Raw genomic sequence first — 23954 nt, 5'->3', positions numbered from 1 at the left:
TTCATTCACTCATCAGTTCATTCATTCGTCTGTTCATTCGCAAACACTCATGGGCCGCCTGTCTTCTGCCAAGCCCTGTGGGGGCCCTGGGGACACAGGCATGCTACCCGCCCCCAGGTAGCTCAGAGCAGATGGGAGGCAGCTGATCACTACCAGGCTGGATGAAGTGGGCAGGCAGTGTGAGTCCAGGGAGGCCTTCCTCCCCCTTCCGCCCTGGGGCAAGGGAGGGCTCTGGCAGGGCTGAAGGCCAGCAGTGTCGGTGTTGGGGAGAGCAGGAGCAAAGGCTACAGGGAGAGTAAGGGGCTCCACTTTGGTGTGGAGAGTAGGGGTCCCAGGAGATTGCCTGGGGCTGTTGCTTGGAGCTGTTTTGCGGGGAGGCAGGGATGGGGTAGGAGGGCATAGAAAGGAGGAACATTCTATCCCCTGCGGGAGGAACAGGAGGTTTCCAGTACCCTCCCTCTGTCCCTCTCCCTCTCCTCCCTGTCTCTCCCCTCTCCCTCTCTACCCCTCCCTCTCACCCCCTCCCTCAGTCTCCCCCTCCATCTTTACTCCCTCCCTCTTACTCTCCTCCCTCTCTCCCCCTCACTCAGTCTCCCCCTCCCTCTTACTCTCCTCCCTCTCTCCCCTTCCCTCTGTCCCCCCCTCTCCCCTTCCCTCTCTCCCCCTCACTCAGTCTCCCCCTCCCTCTCTCCCCCTCACTCAGTCTCCCTCTCCCTCTTACTCTCCTCCCTCTCTCCTCTTCCCTGTCTCCCCCCTCTCTCATCCCTCAGTCTCCCCCTCCCTCTTACTCTCCTCCCTCTCTCCCCCTCCCTCTCACCCCCTCACTCAGTCTCCCCCTCCCTCTTAACTCCCTCCCTCTTACTCTCCTCCCTCTCTCTCCCCCTCCCTATCACCCCCTTCCCTCTTAACCCTCTCCCTCTCTCTCCTCCTCCCTCTCAGCCCCCTCCCTCTGTCTCCTCTTCCCTCTCTCTCACCTCCCTGTCCGTCCCCTCCCTCTCTGCCCCTCCCTCTGTCCCTCTCCCAGTCTCTCCCCTTCCTCCTTCCCCCTCCTTTCTTCTCCTTTCTCTCTCTACCCATCCCTGTCTCTTCCCCTCCTTCTCCCTCCCCCACAACTCTCCCTCCATCTACTCCCACCCTTGCCCGCGAAAGGGGAGCCTGGTGCGGGTTCCTGCCCTTCCCTCACCATCCGCTCCCGGGCTGAGGGCGGGAACCTGTGTTTGGCCGGAGGAGCCTGCGGTCTCCAAACCAGGACGCGGAGACTCAGCCTCCGCTCTCTTCCCCGCAGTCCTCCCGAGGGGCCGGAAGAGGGAGGAGCGTGCCGCGAGGCCCCGCCCCGACCCCGCCCTCCAGCCCCGCCCCTGCCTATTTGTCTTGCAGCACCGGCAGCAGCGACCCCTACTGCATCGTGAAGGTGGACAATGAGCCCATCATCAGGTACCGCCCCCACCCCCAGGACCGAGGGGCGCTCAGCCCCTCATCGGCCCGCGCTCTCCCCGCAAAGGGGTGTGAATTTTGTTGTGAATTTTGTACGGAGATGGGAGGGGGTTTGGAGCACCTGGTCCCCTGCCTGGGATTCCCCACCTCGCCCTGACACCCCAGCTAGGAGATGAGAAAGACCTTCCTGGCCAAGGTTCTCTCACCGGACTCTGTTCATCATTTGCCTCCGGGAGAGACAGATGCTGACGATTTGTAACAACAACTCTCATTTGTGGAGCCAGCCCTTTTCCAGCCCTTTTAGTTCTTGCAATTAGCGAGATACGATATCATTAGACCCCATTTACAGACAAGGCAACTGAGGCTCAGGGAGACTAACTACCCTGCCCAAGGTCACCTGCCTAGTAAAAGTGGCAGAGCCACACTGGAGCCCAGGTCTGGCCGCCCCAGAGCCTGAGCTCCCTTCCCCTCCCTGGTCCTGGCTCTAACTTGGGTCCTGTCCCCTGAGAGTCCCATAGTGATTATCCCTCGAGGCTGGGCACCCCCAGCCTGCACCCTGAAGAGTCACTTCCTCCGGATGTCCCTTCCTCCGTGGTCCCCATGATCTCTGGGCAGGGTCTTTGCTGTCCTCTCCCTTCCTTCACCCAGGCTCCTGCTTCCAAGTTCATGGCCAGAGCTGCCCTGCTGTTCTGCCCACCTGAGTGCCTGTGGCCTACTCGTAGCCAAGGCCACCAGACTCCCAGTCCTTCCCCACCTGCAAGCAGGCTCCCAGCCTTTCTCGAGGGTCTGCAAACCACAGACAGCAAGAGGGAGAGGGGTGTGATGGCTCTGATGCTCTTGATACAGAAGGGAAACAGACGACCTGTCTGAGAAGTGGTTGGCATGAGGTGGTCCCCTGAACTTTCATCCGGGTCCTTGGGGGCTTCAGTGTCTCCCCACCCGCTAGCCCGCTGAGTCCCATGAGTTGAAGGCTTTGATCCACGGGGGATGACCAGAGCTGGGTGAGGATGGGAGGCCAGGCTCAGCAGTCGCCCTGAGGGCAGCTATCCTGTGACCTGAGGCCAATGCCTGCCAACTGTGATCTGTTTCCCCAAATGTAAAACAGCTGGAGAGGCTGGGCACGGTGGCTCACGCCTGTCATCCCAGCACTTTGGAAGGCCAAGGCAGGCAGATCACCTGAGGTCAGGAGTTCGAGAGCAGCCTGGCCAACAGGGTGAAACCCTGTCTCTACTAAAATGACAAAATTAGCCGGGCGTGGTGGCAGGCATCTGTAATCCCAGCTACTCAGGAAGCTGAGGCAGGAAGAATTGCTTGAACCTGGGAGGCAGAGGTTGCAGTGAGCCGAGATGACGCCACTGCACTCTAGCCTGGGTGACAGGGTGAGACTCCATCTCAAAAAAATAAAATAAAATAACAGCCAGAGAGAGGCAGCCCTGTGCCCCACCCAGGGCAGAGAGGAAGGTCAGGGGGTAGCGATTGGTGGTGGACAGTAGGGTCTGGCACAGGGAAAATACATCAGTGGCAGAGCCAGTTGTTATAGGGGTAGGGGGAGATACAAGGAAGGTCCCAGCCAGGGCCTGGGAGTGGCCTGGGCACGTGCTGAGGGTTCTCTCCTGCAGGACAGCCACCGTGTGGAAGACCCTGTGCCCCTTCTGGGGTGAGGAGTACCAAGTGCACCTGCCGCCCACCTTCCATGCTGTGGCTTTCTACGTCATGGATGAGGATGCCCTCAGGTGAGTGCCCCCCTCTCCAGCTGGGACCCAGACCTGACTATCTGATTGCTCCCTGGCCCATTTAACCACCAGGACTCCTGGGTCCTTTTTGGCATCCTCTTTGCAGCCTGGAGGGAGGCAGAGCCTAGGGGCCTGGGAGGGCGAAAGTCTTGAGCATGTGGGTGTGCGCAGGCGTGGCTCCATGGTGCATGCACCACATCACACACGTGTGTGTGCAGGCATGCGGGCACAAGAGTGCATGGACTACACGTGTGTGTGCAGGTGTGAGCTGTGAGATGGGTACCCAGAGAGCGTGAGCTTGGCATGTGTGGGCATGTGAGAAACCTATCACATCCCCCTAGAGGGTCCAGAACCCACAGCCTACAGAAGGGCCACAGATCCAGCTCTGTTGGGTTACTCTGGAAATGACACTGGTGTCCACCACCCTGCTCCCCCCCGGGGGGGCCCTAAACTTGGTGGGAGGTCCCAGAGGGCAGATACTGAAGCCCTGCCCAGCTCTGGCTCCATCTCCCTCCTCTAGCCGGGACGACGTTATCGGAAAGGTCTGCCTTACAAGGGACACCCTAGCCTCTCACCCTAAGGGTAAGTTCTCCCTTTCCCTCCCGCACTGGTCTGCCCGGTCCCTGGGCTCCCTCCCACTCAGAGACCTCCTCTCTAGGCTCCATCTGTTTTCCTGCTCAGGGAAAGCCATTTCTACTCTCCCCAGAAGCCAGGGCCATGTTCTGTACTCCTGGCCTCTGCTCTGCAGCATGTCCCCAAGAATGGTTGTTACTGCCTCTTCCCTAGGGTGAAGAGGGGCTGCTACAGGTGGAATCTGAGGCCTCTGCTGGCAGAAGAAGGGGCCTCCTTACACTCCATTGCTGCAGCATAGGGACCCCTTCTCCAAATCGGGCCGGCTCCTTCTGTAACCCATGGGGTTGCCTCCACCTGGGCCCTAGTACCACTGTGTCCTAAGTCTGAAGGGTTGGCCTAGAGCCAGTCCAGGCTGGCAATCCCTTTGAATTATTTCTGGGATGCAGACATTGTTTTGTGTTATTGTTTTTGCAATTTTTATATAGTTAAAAAAAAAGGCCGGGTGTGGTGGCTCACGCCTGTAATCCCAGCACTTTGGGAGGCCGAGACGGTGGATCACAAGGTCAGAAGATCGAGACCGTCCTGGCTAACACGGTGAAACCCCGTCTCTACTAAAAATACAAAACAGTTAGCCGGGCATGGTGGCAGGCGCCTGTAGTCCCAGCTACTAGGGAGGCTGAGGAAGAAGAATGGTGTGAACCCAGGAGGCAGAGCTTGCAGTGAGCCGAGATCACGCCACTGCACTCCAGCCCGGGCAACGGAGCGAGACTCCGCCTCAAAAATAAATAAATAAATAAATAAAAAATAAAAACGCCGGGCGCGGTGGCTCAAGCCTGTAATCCCAGCACTTTGGGAGGCCGAGGCGGGCGGATCACGAGGTCAGGAGATCGAGACCATCCTGGCTAACAGGGTGAAACCCCGTCTCTACTAAAAATACAAAAAATTAGCCGGACGTGTTGGCGGGCGCCTGTAGTCCCAGCTACTCGGGAGGCTGAGGCAGGAGAATGGCGTGAACCCCGGGAGGCGGAGCTTGCAGTGAGCCGAGATTGCGCCACTGCACTCCAGCCTGGGGGACAGAGCAAGACTCCGTCTCAAAAAAAAATAAATAAATAAATAAATAAATAAAAAGAAAAATAAAATAGAGGCCGGGTGCAGTGGCTTACACCTGTAATCCCAGCACTTTGGGAGGCCGAGGCAGGTGGATCACCTGAGGTCAGGAGTTCCAGACCAGCCTGGCCAACATGGCAAAACCCTGTCTCTACTAAAAATACAAAAAATTAGCTGGACGTGGTGGTGGGCGCCTGTAATCCCAGCTACTCAGGAGGCTGAGGTAGGAGAATCGCTTGAATCCAGGAGGCAGAGGTTGCAGTGAGTCAAGATCACGCCATTGCACTCCAACCTGGATGACAGAGCAAGACTCCATCTCCAAAAGAAAAACAGAGATGGAGGCCGTGCATGGTGGCTCACACCTGTAATCCCAGTGGCAATTCAGTTGAGATTAGGAGTTCAAGACCAGCCTCGTCAACATGGTGAAACCCTGTCTCTACTAAAAATACAAAAATTACCTGGGCATGGTGGCACTTGCCTGTAATCCCAGCTACTAGGGAGGCTGAGACAGGAAAATCTCTTGAACCTGGGAGCGGAGGTTGCAGTGAGCCAAGACTGTGCCATTGCACTCCAGCCTGGGTGACAGAGCAAGACTCTGTCTCAAAAAAAAAAAAAAAAATGTGGGGGTCTCACTCTGTTGCCCAGGCTGGTCTTGAACTCCTGGCTTTAATGGATCCTCCCGTCTTGGCCTCCCCCAGTGCTAGGTTTCCAGGTGTGAGCCACCATGCTCTGCCCAGACATGATTTTGAGAGGTCAGCCGTGTGCCAGCCTCACTGTGTGTGACCTTGGGCAGCTCTTGCCTTCTCTGGGCTTCTCTGAGGGTTCAAACCAGTTCTTGGATGCTATGGGCTCTGCCATCAGAGCCTTTGTGTCCCACTCACTGGCCTCCCCCTGCACACACCTGCTCCTGTCTGTGAGGCTGGGCCAGGGATGGGGGCAGGGCGGAGGCAGGTTCTGCTGACTCATGGGGCTTCTTGGCCCCTGCCAGGCCAAAGGCCTTTCCCACCGGCAGCCTTAGCCAGTGTTTCTGGGGTCTAGTGGCACCAGTGAGGCTATTGCTCGGGGTGCCTTGTAGCTTCCCCATCCAGGCCTCAGACCCTCCTCCCAGGAGCCCGAGGGGAGGGCCACTCTCTTCCTGTTTTAAGATGGGGAATCTGGCTGGGTACAGCGGCCCACACTTATAATCCCAGCACCTTGGGAGGCTGAGGTGGGAGGATTGCTTGAGGTCAGGAGTTTGAGACCAGCCTGAGCAACATAGCAAGACTCCATCTTTTTTTTTTTTTTTTTTTTGAGATGGGGTCTTGCTCTGTCATCCAGGCTGGAGTGCAATGGCGCGATCTGAGTTCAAGCAATTCTCCTGCCTCAGCCTCCTGAGGAGCTGGGATTACAGGCACGTGCCACCACACCTGGCTCACAGAGTGAGACCCTGTCTCTAAAAACAACAACCAAAAAAATGACACAATAGTGAGGGCACAGGCCCCAGGTCACTGACTTAGATTCTAATCCCAGCTCTTCCAACTGCTGTTTGTTCACCTGCTGAGCCTCAGTTTCCCCATCTGTCATTGGGGATACCAGCCCCTGCTTCACGGGTGCCTAGGGGATTCCCAGGGGATTATGGAGGTGCCTCAAGGTGCCTGGTGGGACTAAGGGTGGAGGGTGTGGGGGTTCAGGGACAGGTCCCTGGCTGAGCTGACCCCACAGGTTTCAGTGGGTGGGCCCACCTGACGGAGGTCGACCCCGATGAGGAGGTGCAGGGCGAGATCCACCTGCGGCTGGAAGTGCGGCCAGGGGCCCGGGCCTGCCGGCTACGCTGCTCTGTGCTGGAGGCCAGGTGAGACTCAGGGGCCTGGGGGCGGGCAGTGGGTCCCCTGCAACTAGAGAAACCCAATGAGGAAGCTGAGCCTCCCCTCGCCCCACCTCTGCCTCCTGGTCCCAGAGCTGGCCACCTCCCATCAAAGCCTGCTCTCAAGAGAGGGTCTTGCCAGGCACCGTGTCTCACACCTGTAATCCCAGCACTTTGGGAGGCCGAGGCAGGTGGATCACCTGAGGCCAGGAGTTCAAGAACAGCCTAACCAACATGGTGAGACCCTGTCTCTACTAAAAATACAACAATTAGCTGGGCATGGTGGCGGCGCCTGTAATCCCAGCTACTTGGGAGGCTGAGGCAGGAGTCTTGAACCCGGGAGGCAGAGGTTGCAGTGAGCCGAGATGGCCCCACTGCACTCCAGCCTGGGTGACAAGCGAGACTTCATCTCAAAAAAAAAAAAAAGAAAAGAAAAAGTAAAAGAGAGGGTCTGGGGAGGTTTTCTGGACTTGAAGATGCTTCTTGGGTGATTTCCACTCAAGGGGATATGTCCCTTAAGGGACAGTCTAATGTTCTCATTGAGGAACCGGAGCCATCACAGAGGAGTGGAGTAGGGGGTATGGGTGAGGGGACCCTGAACTCTGATCACACAGCCTCAGTCCCCCAGTGCAAGGTCAGCTTCCCTATGTTTAACCCCAGTGTGAACTTGGCCTGGTAGGAGTGTGTGTGTGGGTAAGTGGGTCCCTTGTGGGGTTGGGGAGTGAAAAGAGTTGCTGAAAATCTCCCAATGGGCAAATTGAGGGTTCCCCCAAGGGGGGACAGTGGTTTGGATGGTTCCATGGGCCTGAGTCACCTGTGACAGGGCCACCCCCCCAACCCCCAGGGTATTTTTAGCTGCAGGCTGCACTCCCATCTGGGCGTGGGCCTGAGTCACACTCTGTCCGTGAGAAGTGCCTTCCCTTCCGGCTCCAAACCCACCTCCCCAAGTTGCTCCCTGCCTGTGGGGCAGGAGGGTGGCCCCCAGCCAGGCAGCCCTATGGAGCCAGTGTTCCCCCCACCCTTGAGGGGTCAGCCTGTCCAAGAGGAAGACTTCCTTTGGGCAGAGGAGGGGTGTGGGTCAGATGATGCCCATGTTGCTCACTCTGGCTTCCCGGGAGTTATTTTCTGTCCTGAGAAAATAGAAATGGATGGAAAATGTCTGGGCTTGGGCTGAGCCTCAGCCACGCCCCCACACTTGCTCACTCTCTGGCCTCCACCATTCATTCCCGGCCGCCCCACCCCAACTCACCCGCTTCCTCCATCCTTATCCTTTCCGGGCACCAGGCTGTCTGGGGGACAGGCATGCAGACGTGTGCACCCGCTCACACACGTGGCCGGGCTCTGGGACCTCGGAGCCACTTCTGCCAGGCACCCATTGTCACCCACGGAGATGGGAGGCACGGAGGCATGTCTCCCTGGCTCTCCCCTCTCTCCAGGAATCTCCTCTCTCCCATCCTCTGGGGCCACAGTGGTTGGCCTTCTCCTAGTGAGTCCTAGCAGGGGAGAGGAATGTCCAGGCCTCTCTCAGAGTGAGGGGACCTGTCCCCCGTTGTCCTTGGCAATGAGACTCCTGCTGCAATTCCAAGTCAGCCTAAGAAGGTCCGTTTGCTGCAGAGGAAGAAAGAACATTTCCTCCTTATTTTTTCTGGGGAGATTCTCAATATTTCAATAAAACCTTGGGGTTTTTTTGTTTTTTTTGTTTTTGAGACAGTCTTGCTCTATCATCCAGGCTGGAGTGCAGTGGCCCAATCTCAGCTCACTGCAACCTCCGCCTTCTGGGTTCAAACAATTCTCCTACCTCAGCCTCCCTAGTAGCTGGGATTACAGGTGTGCACCACCACGCCCGGCTAATTTTTTGTATTTTTAGTAGAGATGGGACTTCACCATGTTGGCTAGGCTGGTCTCAAACTCCTGACCTCAGTTGATCTGCCTGCCTCGGCCTCCCAAACTACTGGGATTACAGGCGCGAGCCACTGTGCCTGGGCTGTTTTTTTTTTTTTTTTTTTTTTTTTTTTGAGTCAGTCTGGCTCTGTCACCCAGGCTGGAGTGCAGTGGCGTTTTCTCGGCTCACTGCAACCTCTGCCTCCTCAGGTTCAAAGATGAATGGGCTTTGGTGTTCTTCCACAAAGAGTTCTAAGTAGGGGATACTGGCAGGGTGCGGTGGCTCACTCTGGTAATCCCAGTGCTTTGGGAAGCAGAGGCAGGAGGATCTCTTGAGGCCAGGATTTCGAGACCAGCCTGGGCAACAGCAAGACCCTGTCTCTACAAAAAAATTTAAAAATTAGCCAGGTGTGATGGGGCACACTTATAGTGCCAGCTACTTGGGAGGCTGACGTGGGAGGATTGCTTGAGCCCAGGAGGTGGAGGCTGCAGTGAGCTATGATTGCATCACTATACTCCAGCCTGAGCAACAGAGCAATACCCTGTTTAAAAAAAAAAAAAGAAAAGAAAAAAAGGGCCAGGCATGGTGGCTCACGCCTGTAATCCCAGCACTTTGGGAGGCCGAGGCTGGTGGATCACCTGAGGTCAGGAGTTCGAGGGCAGCCTGGCCAACCTGGTGAAATCCCATCTCTACTAAAAATACAAAAATTAGCTGGGCGTGGTGGCAGACACCTGTAATCCCAGCTACTCAGGAGGCTGAGGCAGGAGAATTACTTGAACCCGGGAGGCGGAGGTTGCAGTGAGCCAAGATTGCGCCATTGCACTCCGGCCTGGGCAACAAAGCGAGACTCCGTCTCAAAAAAAAAAAAAAAAAAATAAAGCTGGGGGTACCATGACTAGACTAGGGCTGTGTAAAGACCCATCTATGGAGAAAGGGCAGGGCTGCCCATCAGGGCTGCATCTCACCCCTCCACCAAGTAGGGAGACATTACTGGGGCAGACCTTCCAGAAGCACACTCTCTCCCTAAACCTGAGCCCAGTAGCGATTCACTTTTCCATTTTCCTGATGGGGAAACTGAGGCTCAGGGCAGCCCTGGGAACGGAGGGCCGGGAACATTGCCCCAGCGGTTCCCTGGCAGCACTCACACTGCCCCCCTGCCACCCCCGGAGCAAGGTGCAGCCACTGGCCTGCAGCTGCCTGGTGGGAAGGACCCATGGCCTCCACCTCGGGGGATTCTTGGCCACATGGGCGACCCTGGGGAGATGGCTATGGGAGCAGGGCCCAGAAAGGGCAGAGGCGCACTGTCCAGAGTCAGCTTGCCAGGGACGGAATGTGCCCAGGCCTTTTGGCCCGCTGTGGTTACATAATGGTGGTGACAAGTGGGGGAGGGGGGGCACAGGGACAAGTCAGTGATCCAATTTTCCTCCACCCCCACCAGGGATCTGGCCCCAAAGGACCGCAATGGCGCATCTGACCCCTTCGTTCGAGTGCGCTACAAGGGCCGGACACAGGAGACCTCGGTGAGGAGGCCAGAGGGCAGGAGGCTTGGGGGACCTTCCAGCCATGCCCCCTTTGCTCACCTCACCACCTGCTCACCGTCCTCTGGGGGACAGATTGGGGGCCACAGTCTTACAGAGGAGGTCCAGGGAAAGGGGCAACCTCTCTGAGGGGACATAATAGGTCCCAGGCCCTCTCGGGCCAACTCCGCTCACTCCTGGCCATGCTTTGGGGTAAGGAGGGGATTGAGATAGCCGGAGTGGGGTTTATCTGGGAACACGCATGCTGCCTTCCCCACCCCCAGGAAACCAGGGTCAGGTGCCCAGTCCTGGGCACAAAGACACCAAGGTCTGTTCTCTCAGTGTAGTCGCTACTGTTTTTGTTTTGTGTTTTGTGTTTTTTTTTTTTTTTTCTGAGGACAAGTCCCGCCCTGTCACCCAGGCTGGAGTGCAGTGGCTGGATCTCAGCTCACTGCAGGCTCTGCCTTCCCGGTTCAAGAGATTCTCCTGCCTCAGCCACCCGAGTAGCTGGGATTACAGGCACGCGCCACCACACCAGGCTAATTTCTTGTATTTTTAGTAGAGATGGGGTTTCACCATGTTGGCCAGGCTGGTCTCTAACTCCTGGCCTCAAGTCATCGTCCCGCCTCGGCTTCCCAAAGTGCTGGGATTACAGGCATGAGCCACCACGCCCAGCCCTGTGTTGTTTGTTTGTTTTGCTTTGTTTTTTAATATTTTATTTCCATAGGTTATTGGGGAACAGGTGGTGTTTGGTTACATAAGTTCTTTAGTGGTGATTTATGAGATTTTGGTTCACCCATAACCCGAGCAGTATACACTGCACTCAATTTGTAGTCTTTTATCCCTCACCCCCTTACCACCCTTCCCCTCCGAGTCCCCAGAGTTCACTGTGTGATTCTTATACCTTTGCGTCCTCATAGCTTAGCTCCCACTATGAGTGAGAACATACGATGTTTAGTTTCCCATTCCTGAGTTACTACACTTAGAATAATAGTCTCCAATCCAATCCAGGTTGCTATGAATGCCATTAATTCATTCCTTTTTTATGGCTGAGTAGTATTCCATCATATATACATATATATACACATATATACACATATATACACATATATATACACATATACACATATATACATATATACACATATATACATATATACACATATATATACATATATACATAAATATACACATATATACATATATACATATATACACACATATATACATATATACATATATACACACATATATACATATATACACACATATATACATATATACATAAATATACACATATATACATATATACACATACATACATATATACATATATACACATATACACATATATACATATATACATATACACATATATACATATATACATATATACACATATATACATATATACATATATACACATATATACATATATATACATATATACATGTATATATACATATATACATATATACATACATATATATATATGCCACAGTTTATCCACTTGTTGATTGATGGACATTTGAGCTGGTTTCACATTTTTGCAATTGCGAATTATGCTGCTATAAACATGCATGTGCAAGTATCTTGGCCAGGTGCAGTGGCTCACGCCTGTAATCCCAGCACTGTGGGAGGCCAAGGCTGGCAGATTGCTTGAGGCCAGGAGTTCGAGACCAGCCTGGCCAACATGGTGAAACCTCATCTCTACTAAAAATACAAAAATTAGCCAGGCATAGTGGCAGGCCCCTGAAATCCCAGCCACTTGGGAGGTTAAGGCAGGAGAATCACTTGAACCCGGAAGGTGGAGTTTGCAGTGAGCTGAGATCGTGCCACTGCACCCCAGCCTGGGCAACAGAGCAAGACTCTGTCTCAAAAACAAAACAAAACAAACAAAACAAAAACATGAGTGTGCAAGTATCTTTTTTGTATAATGACTTCTCCTCTGGGTAGATACCCAGTAGTGGGATTGCTGAATCAAATGGTAGTTCTACTTTTAGTTAGTTAAGGAATCTCCACTGTTTTCCATAGTGGTTGTACTAGTTCACATTCCCACCAGCAGTGTAGAGGTGTTCCGTGTTCACCACATCCTCATAGTCAGTACTGTTTTGCTGCATGGCCTTGGATACGTCTTTTCCCCACCCTGGGCCTCAATTTTCCCCATCTGATAAATGGGTGGGAGCTTGGACAGGACATTTTAACCTCTGCTGTGGCAGAGCCTCTAAGTCGAGGAGGCTATAGGGAACCCAGGGGAGGTGCCTGGGGCAGCTCTGCCTTTTACCCAGCCTGGGGAGTCCAGTGGCATCAGCCTAGCCCCCTCCCACCCTCCTCTGGGCAGATCGTGAAGAAGTCATGCTACCCACGCTGGAATGAGACGTTTGAATTTGAGCTGGAGGAGGGGGCCACAGAGGCGCTGTGCGTGGAGGCCTGGGACTGGGACCTTGTCAGCCGAAACGACTTCTTGGGCAAAGTGAGCACCACCGCCCCACCCCCCCTCCCCCGGCAGGCTGCACCTGCTGTCCCCCAGCACCTGGCTCCATTGCAGCCATCCCAGCCTCAGGGACCTCCCTCCGGCTTCCCCAAAGAGGGACACTCAGGAAGCCTGGGACTACCCCCCCACCGTCTGCCAGAACCAGCAACATCCCCCCACCACCACTGGCACTCAGGGACCCTTGGAAGGGGCCCCTCCCCACTAAGAACAGTAGTTGGCAAGGAGGAGACTCAAGTCTCCCAGCTGCAGGAAGACTGCCACTATGTCCCCAGGTGGTGATCGATGTCCAGAGACTGCGGGTGGCCCAGCAGGAGGAGGGCTGGTTCCGGCTGCAGCCCGACCAGTCCAAGAGCCGGCGGCATGACGAGTAAGTGTGTGGGGCTGGGCAGCCGGCCTCAAGGGGTGGGGTGGGGGCTGACATTTGGGAATTGGCTACAGGCAGGCAGGGCAGGGGGGCTGCTCAGGGGTGAGAGGTCAGGAGACACAGCTCCAGGGTCCCCTCAGCCCTTGCCCACCGGGCCAGCATCCTTCTCATCCTGGCTGGGCTCCACCTCCCCTTTATTTTTTATTTATTTATTTATTGAGACGGAGTCTCGCTCTGTCCCCAGGCTGGAGTGCAGTGGCGTGATCTTGACTCACTGCAGGCTCTGCCTCCTGGGTTCACGTCATTCTCCTGCCTCAGCCTCCCAAGTAGCTGGGACTACAGGCACCCGCCACTGCGCCCGGCTAATTTTTTGCATTTTTAGTAGAGACAGGGTTTCACCGTGTTAGCCAGGATGGTCTCGATCTCCTGACCTTGTGATCCACCCGCCTCGGCCTCCCAAAGTACTGGGATTATAGGCGTGAGCCACCGCGCCCAGCCCCTCCTCTTTATTTTTCCCCACAGTTCTGCACTCAGCTCAGCTCTGTCTTCTGTCTTTTTTTTTTTTTGAGATGGAGTGTTGCTCTGTCACCCAGGCTGGAGTGCAGCGGCACAATCTTGGCTCACTGCAACCTCCACCTCCTGGGTTCCAGTGATTCTCTTGCCTCAGCCTCCTGATTAGCTGGGATTACAACTGTGTGCCACCATGCTTGGCTAATTTTTGTATTTTTAGTAGAGACAGGGTTTCACCATGTTGGCCAAGTTGGTCTCGAACTCCTGACCTCAAGTGATCCACCCGCCTCAGCCTGCCAAAGTGCTAGGATTACAGGCATGGGCCACTGCACCCGGCCAGGTCTGTCTTCTTAGCTCACAGGTTGTACAGGTCTCCTGCTTTGTGCCTCTGGAAGTTTCTAAAACAAGTGCTCAGACATTTTCTCTTTGAAAATTTCACTGCAGACCTCAGACCAGGGTTCAAGTCTCCAAGGTCAGTGTCCCTGAGCCATAGCTCCAACTCCCTATGCCAGATTCTCCAGGAATAGGGTTGTGAGATAAGACAGGACACTGTTGACCAGGAGCGGTGGCTCATGCCTATAATCCCAGCTCTTTGGGAGGCCAAGGTGGGAGGATCACTTGGGGCAAGGAGTTTGAGACCAGCCTGGGCAAGAAAGTGAGACTCTGTCTCTACGAAGAAATAAAAAATTAGGCCAGGCGTGGTGGCTCACACCTGTAATCCCAGCACTTTGGGAGGTCGAGGCAGGCGGATCACCTGAGGTCAGGAGTTTGAGACCAACCTGGCCAGATGGCGGGCGCGTGTAATCCCAGCTACTCAGGAGTCTGAGGCAGGCAGAACTGCTTGAACCCCGGAGGCAGAAGTTGTAGTGAGCCAAGATTGCGCCATTGTACTCTAGCCTGGGTGACAAAGCTAGACTCTGTCTCAAAAAAAAAAAAAAAAAAGAACACCCAGTTAAAACTTAATTTCAGATAAACAGTGAATAATTTTTTTTTTTTTTTGAGACAGACTCTCCCTCTGTCACCTAGGCTGGATGGAGCGCAGTGGCACGGTCTTGGCTCACTGCAACCTCTGCCTCCCAGGTTCAGGCAATTCTCATGCGTCAGCCTCCCGAGTAGCTGGGATTACAGGCATGCACCGGTACCACCAGTGCAGTGGTGATCATAGCTCACTGTAGCCTCCACCTCCTGGGTGCAAGCAATCCTCCCACCTCAACGTTCCAGGTAGCTGGGACCACCTCACCTGGCTAATTTTTTGTAGTTTTAGTAGAGATGGGGTTTCACCATGATGGCCGGGCTTGATGTTGAACTCCTGACCTGCGCCCAGCTGTGAATACTTTTTTAGTATAAGAATAACTGCTGGGCGTGGTGGCTCACACCTGTAATCCCAACACTTTGGGAGGTTGAGGCGGGTGGATCACTTGAGGTCAAGAGTTCGAGACCAGCCTGGCCAACATGGTGAAACACCGTCTCTACTAAAAGTACAAAAAATGGTGGTGGGCACCTGTAATCCAAGCTACTTGGAAGGCTGAAGCAGGATAATCGCTTGAACCCAGGAGACGGAGGTTGCAGTGAGCCGAGATCCCACCACTGAACTCCAGCCTCAGTGACAAGAGTGAAACTCCGTCTCAAGAAAATGGCTGGGTGCGGTGGCTCATGCCTGTAATCTCAGCACTTTGGGTGGCCGAGGCAGACGGATCATGAGATCAGGAGTTCAAGACCAGCCTGGCCAACATGGTGAAATCCCGTCTCTACTAAAAATACAAAAATTACCCAGATGTGGTGGCGGGCACCTCTAATCCCAGCTACTTGGGAGGCTGAGGATGGAGAATTGCTTGAACCTGGGAGGTGGAGGTTGCAGTGAGCCGAGATCTCACCGCTGCACTCCAGCCTGGGTGACAGAGCAAGACTCCATCTCAGCTAAAAAAAAAAAAGAATGACCATGCACTATTTGAGACATACCTATACTAAAAATATTCAAATTTAGGCTGGGTGTGGTGGCGCATGCCTGTAATCTCAGCACTTTGGGAGGCCAAGGCAGGAGGATCACTTGAGCCCAGGAGTTCAAGACCAGCCTGGGCAACATAGCAAGACCCCATCTCTAAAAAAATAGTTAATAAGTAAATAAAATATTCACATTTAACTGGGTGTCTTGGGTCATTTTGCTAAATCTGGCAGCCTGTCTAGGAAGCCCTCTGGCTTGTTTGCTGTGGCCCACAGCCCTTGATGGTTCAGCTTTGTGTCTCTGTGGAAGGCCCCAGACCCCCATTCCCCCAATTCCCATCCTTAACAGGGTAGGGGCAGGTGGACGGCTGTGTATCCAGCACAAGGTGTTTCCATAGAACCAGCCAAGGCCCATCTTCCCATCTTATTTATTTTTATTTTTATTTTTTTTTGAGACAGATTCAGGCTGGAGTGCAGTGGTGGAATCCCGGCTCACTGCAACCTCTGCTTCCTGGGTTGAAGTGCTTCTCCTGCCTCAGTCTCCCGAGTAGCTGGGATTACAGGCACCTGCCACCATGCCTGGCTAATTTTTGTATTTTTCTTTTTCAGTAGAGATGGAGTTTTGCCATGTCGGCCAGGCTGGTCTCGAACTCCTGACCTCAAGTGATCCACCTGCCTTGGCCTCCCAAAGTGCTGGGATTACAGGCATGAGCCACTGTGCCAGGCCCAGGGGCCCATCTTAACACTGCTCCTGTGCATGAGGCTCGTGCTGGGCAGGGGCAGTGGGAGCCTTAGAGGATGTCATGCCTTGGTCCACACCCTCCTCTGTTCTGACCTTCCCTGTCAGAACAGGGAGGCTTGGAAGCTCGATCTAATGTGGCAAGTTGCTGAACTGGCTCAGGTCTCAGTTTCCCTATTAGGTTGTTATGAGGGTTGGGGATTTGTTTCTGCTGTAAAGTGTACACATGATGGTGCCATTATCGGGGAGTTTATAGATTCAAGGCTGGGAGCTCCACATACCCAAGCTTGGAGGTGGTAGGGAGCCAGACCTTGAAGACAGATAGAGGTGCCTTGAGTGCAGAGATAGGAAGTGCTTTCCAAAACGAGAAAATAAATAGCCCGGGCAGAGCCTGGGAGGCAGAGCTGTGCAGGGCACCCGGATGGAGGGCATGAGCAGAGAGATGGGAGGCTGGCCCCAAGGGAAAAAAACTGGAGGCCATGGGAGCGTTGTGGTCCAGGGTGGCCTGAGTCCCTGGTGGAGAGGTCACAGGCTGCCCATTCCAGGGGCAACCTGGGCTCCTTGCAGCTGGAGGTGCGGCTGCGGGACGAGACGGTGCTGCCCTCCAGCTACTACCAGCCGCTGGTACACCTGCTGTGCCACGAGGTCAAGCTGGGCATGCAGGTGAGGGGGGCCTGGGCAGGGTGGGAGGGTCCGGTGGCGGTAGGCCTGTGCCCCTGTCCTTCTAAACCCATTCTGCAGAGCAGAAAACTGAGGTCTGGGGATGTGAGGAGCTGGCCAGTGTCCAGGGCCCCGTCCCCAGCCACCCCTTGGGAAAATGTCCTCTTTCCCTGGGGTGCTCTGAGGTCCTCAGAGGGAAGGGTTCGGGATCCCCATGCCTCTCCCTGCAGGGCCCAGGGCAGCTGATCCCACTCATCGAGGAGACAACCAGCACCGAGTGTCGCCAGGACTTGGCCACGAACCTGCTCAAGCTCTTCCTGGGGCAGGGGCTGGCCAAGGACTTCCTGGACCTGCTCTTCCAGCTGGAGCTGAGTCGCACCAGTGAGGCCTGGGAGGGAGCTGGGCCCAGAACACTGGGAGGTGTTTGGGGGTGGGTGGGCTCCTCCTGTAGGAGGCAGATGGGGTCAGACAGGAGGGCGGCAAGGAACAGAGCCAAGGGCAGAGGTGGGACAGTGGGCTGGGAGGTGGCGAGGAGGCCCTTTATTGAGGAGCCAGCTTAGATCCCCCAGCCCCAAGGTCCTCTGTCTCTCCCTCCCCCAAAAGCTTTGTCCCAGCCCCCTGCCCACTGGGCTCTCTGTTTGTAGGTGAGACCAGCACCCTGTTCCGGAGCAACTCTCTGGCCTCAAAGTCCATGGAGTCTTTTCTGAAGGTGAGGTTGCACACTCCATTGTCCTCATCTTACACATGACAACACCCAGCTTCAGAGAGAGCGACAGAGGGGGCTGGGACTTCGACTCCAGTGTTCCATTTCCGTATTCAGAGCCCTTTAAGGTTAAGAATATGGCTGGGTGTAGTGGCTCATGCCTCATGCCTGTAATTCTAGCACCTTGGGAGGGTGAGACGGGTGGATCACTTAAGGTCAGGAGTTCGAGGCCAGCCTGGCCAACATGGCGAAACCCCATCTCTACTAAAAATACAAAAATTAGCCTGGCATGGTGGCGGGCGCCTGTAATCCCAGCTACTGGGAAGGCTGAGGCAGGAGACTCACTTGAACCAGGAGCCAGAGGTTGTAGTGAGCTCACGCCACTGCACTGTAGCCTGGGCCACAGAGCGAGACTCCGTGCCCCGCGCCCACCCAAAAAGAAAGTGTGTGTGATTAAAATTTAAGTTAGAGATAGTCTCACTATGTTGCCCAGGCTGGTCTCAAACTCCTGGCCTCAAGTGATCCTCCTGCTGTGGCCTCCCAAAGTGCTGGGATCACAAGGGCTAAGAATTCTAGTCATTAATTCATTCACTCACTCATTCATTCATGGATACACAGTTTGTCCTGCATGTGTACCTGGCCCCCTCCTGGGTGGATACGGCAGGCAAATGGTGCAGGGGCGGCTGCCGGGAGAGGGTGGGCAGCTGGAGTGGGACTGGGGGAAACAGGATCAATGTGACCTGTGGTGGTCCCCAGGTGGCCGGGATGCAGTACCTGCACGGTGTCCTGGGCCCCATCATCAACAAGGTGTTTGAAGAGAAGAAGTACGTGGAGCTGGACCCCAGCAAAGTGGAAGTTAAGGATGTAGGGTGAGGCCGGGGGTAACTCCGGGGGGTTGCGGGATTCAGCGGCAGCGGGTTGGGATCAGGCCCTGTCAGCACGTGTGTTTGTGCCTCTGCCCACCCGTGTATTGTCCCCTGTGTCCGTGTCCTGGCTGCTGTGAGAGCCACTGTTCCTGTCGTGGCCCTGGCGCTGACCGCGACCCCCTCTGCCAACCCGCCCCGTTCCACGCAGGTGCTCCGGGCTGCACCGCCCGCAGACCGAGGCCGAGGTGCTGGAGCAGAGCGCGCAGACGCTGCGCGCCCACCTGGGGGCGCTGCTGAGCGCGCTCAGCCGCTCGGTTCGCGCGTGCCCCGCCGTGGTGCGCGCCACCTTCCGCCAGCTCTTCCGACGCGTGCGCGAGCGCTTCCCCGGCGCCCAGCACGAGGTGCGCCCTCCACCCGCCTGGCTAGGCTGGGCCGGGTTGGACTGGGCTGGGGCGAGGGGCGAAGAGCAGTGGGGAACCAGGGAGCGCTGGGGAGGACCAGGGAGGCTGTGTCCCGAGGAGGGTCAGGGACGGAGCCTAAGGGGAGGGGGCTGCCAGGAGCCCAGGTCTGGGGGACTCCAGCCGGCGCTCTCCCGCACCCCTCCAGAATGTACCTTTCATCGCCGTCACCAGCTTCCTGTGCCTGCGCTTCTTCTCTCCCGCCATCATGTCGCCCAAGCTCTTCCACCTACGGGAGCGCCACGCGGACTCCCGCACCAGCCGCACCCTGCTCCTGCTGGCCAAGGTGCGGGCCTTGCGGCCACGGGCGGGATGCACAGCTGGGTGTCCCAGCGGGGCCCTGGCCTGGACTGCAGAGTGTTCCCTACCGGCTCCGGCGAGGCCACTGGCACGCCCACGTGGGCACTGCACTTCACAGTTTGCAAAGCCTTCCTGTGGCCACCTTCTCTGAGCTCCATCTCATGGATAAGGGAACAGGCCTGCGAGGGGTCGGAGGTTGCCAAGGCCGCCCAGCCCGTCGGTGGTGAATCGCGGGACCTTCCAACCCGGGTCTGCTTACTGTCAGGCTGCACCTATGTGCCCGGCACCGGGGTGGGGTACCCAGTGCAGCAGCGTCAGTTAAACCTACAGAGGAAGGCCCAAGTGGTCTCAGTTATCATAAGGCATCAAACTTCATGATCCTCTCCTCCCTGATCCCTAGTGGGGCTGGAGGGGGCCCGTGGGCATGGCCTCTGTCGTCTCTGCCTCCATCTCTACAGCTGAGTAGCAAAGACTTGGGGGCGGGGTGGGAGGGGGTGCAGTGGCTAGGCCCCTAACCCAGCAGAATCTGGTCCTTCCTGCTGTCACCTCCAGGCAGTCCAGAACGTGGGCAACATGGACACGCCGGCTTCCAGGGCCAAGGAGGCTTGGATGGAGCCGCTGCAGCCCACCGTGCGCCAGGGCGTGGCGCAGCTGAAAGACTTCATCACCAAGCTCGTGGACATCGAGGAGAAGGATGGTGAGCGCCGCCCTGCACAGACCCGCCCACAGACTACTGCTGACGTTTGCTGCGCCCTTGAACCCCACGGCCCCACCCACCGCTGTTTGTTCCTCTCGTGGCCCCACCCACCGCCTGCTGTTGACATTTGCCAGGCTCCCAGGCCATAGACCCACCCCCCACTGTTTGTGCTTCCTGTGACCCTGCCCACTGCCTGCTGTTGACGTTTGCCGCACCCCTAGACCCATGGCCTCACCCATCATCATCTGTGCCTGTTGACATTTGCTCCATCCTTGAGCTCCATAGCCCCGCCACCACCTGCTATTGACGCATGTCCCGCCTCCAACCCCATGGCCCTGGCTTCCTCAGTCCACCTGTCACCCCCCTCACCACCTGCTGTTGATGTTTGCTCCGCCCTCGAGCCCCATGACCACGTCCACTGCCTGCTGTTCAGATTTGCTCAGCCCTTGAGCCCCATGGCCCCGCCCACTGCTCCACCCCCCCAGTCCCGCCCTCATTCACGGGGCTCTCTGTTCCCCTCCCTCCCTGGCCTGGCAGAGCTGGACCTGCAGCGGACGCTGAGTTTGCAGGCGCCACCTGTGAAGGAGGGGCCACTCTTCATCCACAGGACCAAGGGCAAGGGCCCCCTCATGTCCTCCTCCTTCAAGAAGCTCTACTTCTCCCTCACTACCGAGGCCCTCAGCTTCGCCAAGACGCCCAGCTCCAAGGTGGGTAAGGAGGGAGGCCGGCAAGTGGGGCTCTGAGAGGTTATGGCACCTTAGAGGCACCTGTCCCCTTCCTTGGAGCCCACCTGAGGTACCCCCCGGATCAGAGAAGAAAGCCAGGTGTGTGGCATCTGTACTGCTTGTCAGAACCTAGGAGGACCGGGCGCAGTGGCTCACGCCTGTAATCCCAGGACTTTGGGAGGACTTTGGGAAGCCAAGGCGGGTGGATCACTTGAGGTCAGGAGTTCGAGATCAGCCTGGCCAACGTGCAGAAACCCCGACTCTACTAAAAATACAAAAAATTAGCCGCATGTGGTGGTGGGTGCCTGTAGTCCCAGCTACTCCGGAGGCTGAGGCACAGGAATCGCTTGAACCCAGGAGGCAGAGGTTGCAGTGAGCCGAGATCACGCCGCTGCACTCCAGCCTGGGCAACAGAGCAAGACTCCGTCTCAAAAAAAAAAAAAAAAAATGAAGGAAGTTGATCCGACTTTACCAGGTTGTTGAGGATTAGATGAGATGATCTCCCTAAGGGTCCTGACCCAGGGCCTGACAGGTAGTACTATTTAGGCAAATGGTATTATTAAAGATAGTACATCACCTGGGCTGCTAGATGAGGAGGAGGCTAGGGCAACCAGGGGAGGCTTCCTGGAAGAGGCAGGAATATAGAAACACGGAATCTTGGCGTGGGAAGGGATCTCAAAGATCACCTTGTACAGCCTTCTCTGAGTCATGGGTCACCTCTCCTGCAAGCTCTCTTCTCCCAGGAAGGGCTGAGACATACTTCCTCCATGGACCTGGTGACTGCTTGCTGTACACCTGCCCCCAGTCATGCAGGCTATGGGGATGATCTGCCAGGAGTGCCCAGCCTAGCCCTGGGCAGGTGAGAGCAGGCTAGGGGTAGGTGAAGGAGCTCATCACCCACCCTGTTCTCAAAGAACCAGCTCAGGGATCCCACCAGATAAGGGGCCCGCCCCTTCCAACCAAAGACCCCTCAGATGATGATAATTATTTTTTGAGACAGGGTCTTGCTCTGTCACCCAGGCTATAGCGCAGTGGTGCGATCATAGCTGACTGCAGCCTCGAACTCCTGGGCTCAAGCAATCTTCCTGCCTCAGCCTCCTGAGTAGCTGGGACTACAGGCACGTGCCACCAAGCCCAGCTAATTTTCTTTAACTTTTTTTTGCAGAGACGGGGTCTTGCTATGCTGCCCAGGCTGGTCTCAAACTCCTGGCCTTAAGCAATCCTCCTGCCCCAGCCTCCCAAAGCACTCAGATGATTATTATACATCTTGCTTGCCAGGGTTGAAAGATTTGACTACATGGGCGTTATTTAATTCTGGTCCCTTTTTTTTTTTTTTTTTTTTGAGGTGGAGTTTCGCTTTTGTTGCCCAGGCCAGAGTGCAATGGTGCGATCTTGGCTCACTGCAACCTCCGCCTCCCGGGTTCAAGCGATTCTCCTGCCTCAGCCTCCCAAGTAGCTGGGATTACAGGCATGCGCCACCATGCCCAGCTAATTTTGTATTTTTAGTAGAGATGGGGTTTCTCCATGTTTGTCAGGCTAGTCTCTAACTCCCAACCTCAGGTGATCCACCGGCCTTGGCCTCCCAAAGTGCTGGGATTACAGGCGTGAGCCAATGCGCCTGGTCAGGATATGACTATTAGATCCTGGGACTACAAAAGCAAGTTGGAAAATTAATAAATGCAAAGTCACAAAGCCTTGGCCACGGCTGGATTGACTTTGTAGCCCAGGGAATGCTGTCTGTCCAGACACTACCCCAAAGCTCACACCTCCCCAGGCCTTCTGGGAGTGCCCCCCGAGAGGCCAGGTCCTCCCCTCCCAGTTGCTGGGCACTTGGTCACCATCAGTCTGTGTTCTGCCCTGGCTGAGGTCACTCTGAGTCTCCCATGCCTGCCCCTGGTGCTGCAAAAGGGGAGACTGAGGCCCAGAGATGGGGAATGGAATGGCCCTGGCTAGGTCCCTGAGCCTTCTCCTCCCTGCCTGCCCCAGAAAAGCGCCCTCATCAAGTTAGCCAACATCCGGGCAGCGGAAAAGGTGGAGGAAAAGAGCTTTGGCAGCTCGCATGTCATGCAGGTCATCTACACGGACGACGCCGGCAGGCCCCAGACTGCCTACCTGCAGTGCAAGGTGCAGGGATGGGAGCGGGTGCTGTGGGAGTGGCCTGAGCACTGTGGGAGTGGCTTGGGTGCTATGGGAGTGGCCTGGGTACTGTGGGAGTGGCATGAGCCCTGTGGGAGTGGCCTGGGTGTTGTGGGAGTGGCCTGGGTGCTGTGGGAGTGGCCTGAGCTCTGTGGGAGTGGCCTAGGTGCTATGGGAGTGGCCTGGGTGCTGTGGGAGTGGCCTGAGTAGACTGGATGAGAAAAGAGTTGATTGAGCCTCTCGCCCCCCTACCAGCTACATCAGGCACCGCAGGGTGTGTCTAATCTGGGAGGTGTCAGGGACAGGTGTGTGTGTGTTGTCCAGGGGTCTGAGCCCCCAGGAGGCCATGGCCCATGTCTTTCCCTGGGCATCCATGTGTAGGTCTGTGTGTGGGCCAGTGCACAGACAGGTGCATCCCAGTGATGTGAAATTTGCGTGTGCACCTGTTTGTTGGAAACTATTTCCAGATAACCGAGATGGGGGCCAGGCACGCTGGTTCATGCTGATGATAATCCCAGCGTTCCAGCCGGGGCAACAGAGCAAGACCCTGTCTCTAAAAAAGAAAGTCTGAGCTGGCACCTGTGTGTTTCTGTGTCTGTATCAATGCCTAATAATCAAATGTTATGCTCTGTGTAGTTCTGGGTGCATGTTCTCAAATAACCTTCTCATCTGTTCCTTCATTAACTCATTCATTCATTTATTTAAAAAATACTTACTGAGCACCTCCTAGGTTCCGGGCATGATTCTAGGTGAGGGGATACAGTGGCAGACGAGGCAGAGTCCTGCCCTCATGGAGCTGATATCCCGGGGAGAAGATGGGCCAATAAATACATGTTTCAAATGTCGCTCCAGGCACAGTGGCTCATGCCTGTAGTCCCAGCACTGTGGGAGGCTGAGGTGGGAGGATCACTGGAGGCCAGGAGTTTGAGAACAGCCTGGCCAATGTAGCAAGACCCCATCTCTACAAAAAAAAAATTAGCCAGCCATGATGGCATGCACCTGTGATTCCAGCTACTTGGGAGGCTGAGGCAGGAGGATAGCCTGAGCCCAGGAGTTGGAGGCTGTAGTGAGTTGGAGGCTGCAGTGAACTATGATCACAATACTGCACTCCAGCCTGGGTGACAGAGTGAGACCCTGTCTCTTAAAAAAAAAGAAAAGTCAAATTGTGATAGTGACTTGAAGGGAACCAGAAGAGACTAAGGGAGCAAGGGAGGGAACAGGGTGGGGTATAGCAGGGAGCAGTCTGCCCTATTAAGAGTGGTCAGAGAGAAT

At 55.6% G+C, this 23954-nt stretch overlaps 1 protein-coding gene across 5 annotated transcripts in view; it reads left to right on the top strand.

The window, feature by feature from the left end:
* Positions 1–23954, top strand: part of RASA4B (RAS p21 protein activator 4B) — a 33090-nt gene that overhangs the window by 4358 nt on the left and 4778 nt on the right. For 2 of the 5 annotated variants that reach the window (XM_030797504.1, XM_030797508.1), the window contains exons 2-17: positions 1378–1434; positions 3054–3167; positions 3688–3749; positions 6549–6678; positions 10011–10092; positions 12431–12562; positions 12856–12950; positions 16683–16800; positions 17028–17178; positions 17442–17506; positions 18257–18369; positions 18575–18767; positions 18973–19110; positions 19677–19821; positions 20359–20528; positions 22533–22670. In XM_030797504.1, the coding sequence (XP_030653364.1) occupies positions 1378–1434; positions 3054–3167; positions 3688–3749; positions 6549–6678; positions 10011–10092; positions 12431–12562; positions 12856–12950; positions 16683–16800; positions 17028–17178; positions 17442–17506; positions 18257–18369; positions 18575–18767; positions 18973–19110; positions 19677–19821; positions 20359–20528; positions 22533–22670 (1903 nt within the window). The remainder of the gene's footprint in view (positions 1–1377; positions 1435–3053; positions 3168–3687; positions 3750–6548; positions 6679–10010; positions 10093–12430; positions 12563–12855; positions 12951–16682; positions 16801–17027; positions 17179–17441; positions 17507–18256; positions 18370–18574; positions 18768–18972; positions 19111–19676; positions 19822–20358; positions 20529–22532; positions 22671–23954) is intronic. The other 3 variants (XM_030797505.1, XM_030797506.1, XM_030797507.1) reach the window with 2 other exon arrangements.

Source organism: Nomascus leucogenys, chromosome 17, assembly GCF_006542625.1.
Source record: "Nomascus leucogenys isolate Asia chromosome 17, Asia_NLE_v1, whole genome shotgun sequence".
In the NCBI taxonomy this organism is placed as follows: Eukaryota; Metazoa; Chordata; class Mammalia; order Primates; family Hylobatidae; genus Nomascus; species Nomascus leucogenys.
Note: the sequence above shows the minus strand (reverse complement) of the source record. Positions and strands in the feature narration are given on the sequence as shown.